Genomic DNA, 1,898 nt, shown 5'->3' with positions numbered 1-1,898 from the left:
GGAGAAGGAAAGAAATGGACACCGCAACCAATCCAATATGGATTATAAGCAGGTGACAACTTTATTGGAGCAGTAGCGTTCTTTTATAGCAAGCAGCTAATGTATTCCACTGTCAGCAATTGCTTATCTGTAGCTCTACGGGATGCACTTGTGTGGTCCTTCCTTCAAAACAAGTATGTGTTCCTTCTTCACAACAGGAAACACTTCCTTTTTCCCCTTGTTTACCACTTTGCCCAAGGACAGTGTCCTTGGTCACTTTGTCACATCAGCATGTTGCAATCTCTTCATTCTGCTGACCCACCAATTTCACATATTCTCCATGCCCATTCTCTCTTAGCCATTCCTCAACAATTCCCCCGTTTTGTTTTTGGGCCAGCAGAATGGGTGCCCGAGTTGCTTTCTCCACGCCACGCAAGATGCATGAGTAGGCTATCCTAATAATCAAGAATACAAGGAGAACTATTCCTAGCAAGCGAAGCCCTTCCTTAATAAGGCTCAGGAGCCATGGTGAAAGTCCACCGACAAGAGACTGGAGCCATTCGTCAAAGGGGCTCGTCTCCTGCTTTATCTTCTGCGTATGTTCCTTCAACCATGTCATTTTTTTGTGAATTGACTCACCATGATCTGACAGGTTAAAGCAACACATATCTTCAAAATCTTCACACCCATGGCCCTGGGCAAGCAATAGGAAGTCTATAGTGGCGCGGTTTTGAAGCAAAGCGTGTCTAAGGCTATTCTGATCTACTAGCAGCTGCTGTAAAATGTCGGTCGTTACATTGGCTTGCTTAACTGACCAACATGCCAGCTTATCTATTTGTCGCAATGTCTGGGCAGCAGCAACCCCAGATGCGAAAAAGGAGGAAAACACCCTAGCGGTGAAAGACCAAAGCTCTACATCATCCTTACAGTCTGGACCTAGCGCGGATATTGAACGCTTCTCCCGCCTTACCTGGCCTGACAGTTTGGTTATGTTCAGCCAATCCTGATGGTGAGGGGCAAAGAGACTAAGCTTCCCTAAATAGCAGGGCCCACCATAGGCATTCCTCGGTATCCCCTGCCATGCTCTGTCACCACATATTCGAAACACGTTGGGCGGTAAGGCCTTGGCTGTCTTGTTGTTCCATAGCAGGGGTATGTTACTTTTCCTAATGTCCTCAGTATTACTGAAGAGAACACTGGTGGCCCCATAAGCTCCTGTACTACAATTATAGGCATGAAATCCACTGTGCGCATTACAAATACTAGTGCCACAGTACCCGCCAAGAGATAAGAAGTCATCATAAGGTGGCCCAGGTGACACGTCTGTCCATTGGAAATTTTTCTCAGGGCTTTTAGACAGTACACCCAGCATTTGGGCTACATGTACAAATACGTTCATACCCCTAAACTTGTCCACAAATACGAAGCAAGTCTTACTCCACCCCTCTTTTTGATGTCCTATCCTTTGGGAGCCCAATAGTTGCAGCTCTTGAGGGTCCCAAGGCATTAAGACATTCAGCCCCTGCAAGAGGGTGGCTGTGCACTCAGCAGGGGTTTTGGAGTTGGTACATCTGCCAGTGGTATAGTTACTAAAATCTCTGGGGTCAAACCCAGGGGATCCTACTAAACAAGTTTTAAATGGTCTAGTCGCCGTCTACATGCTAAGACAGAAGTCCAGGTTACCCATCTGATTGGCCCATGTGACCCACATGTTGGTCCTTTGGTTGATCTTCGCTAGATGTGTCACGCTGGGGGAGATTTGCGTCAGCAGGATCGGGATCCAAAACCACCTTTGTCCATTTCGCAGGTACCCACAATGGGCCTGTTGGTGTAAGCACACACATATAACCCCTGCCATAGTAAATGATCTTGGCAGGACCCATCCAAATCCCTGTTTTGGGATCCTGGTAGGTGACGCT

General features: G+C 47.2%; 1 protein-coding gene across 1 annotated transcript; it reads right to left on the bottom strand.

Annotated features, from left to right (window-relative positions):
• Positions 1-265: 265 nt before the first annotated feature.
• LOC135193004 (uncharacterized) lies at positions 266-1,378 on the bottom strand. Its single transcript, XM_064176397.1, has one exon. The coding sequence runs from the start codon at positions 1,376-1,378 to the stop codon at positions 266-268; it is 1,113 nt and encodes a 370-aa protein (XP_064032467.1).
• Positions 1,379-1,898: the final 520 nt, after the last annotated feature.

This window comes from Pogoniulus pusillus, chromosome Z, assembly GCF_015220805.1.
Source record: "Pogoniulus pusillus isolate bPogPus1 chromosome Z, bPogPus1.pri, whole genome shotgun sequence".
Lineage (NCBI taxonomy): Eukaryota > Metazoa > Chordata > Aves > Piciformes > Lybiidae > Pogoniulus > Pogoniulus pusillus.
This window is presented reverse-complemented; position numbering and strand designations above follow the sequence as displayed.

Coding starts and splice junctions, on each gene's coding strand:
- LOC135193004 (XM_064176397.1), bottom strand. CDS start 1,378: ATGAACGTATTTGTACATGTAGCCCAAATGCTGGGTGTACTGTCTAAA.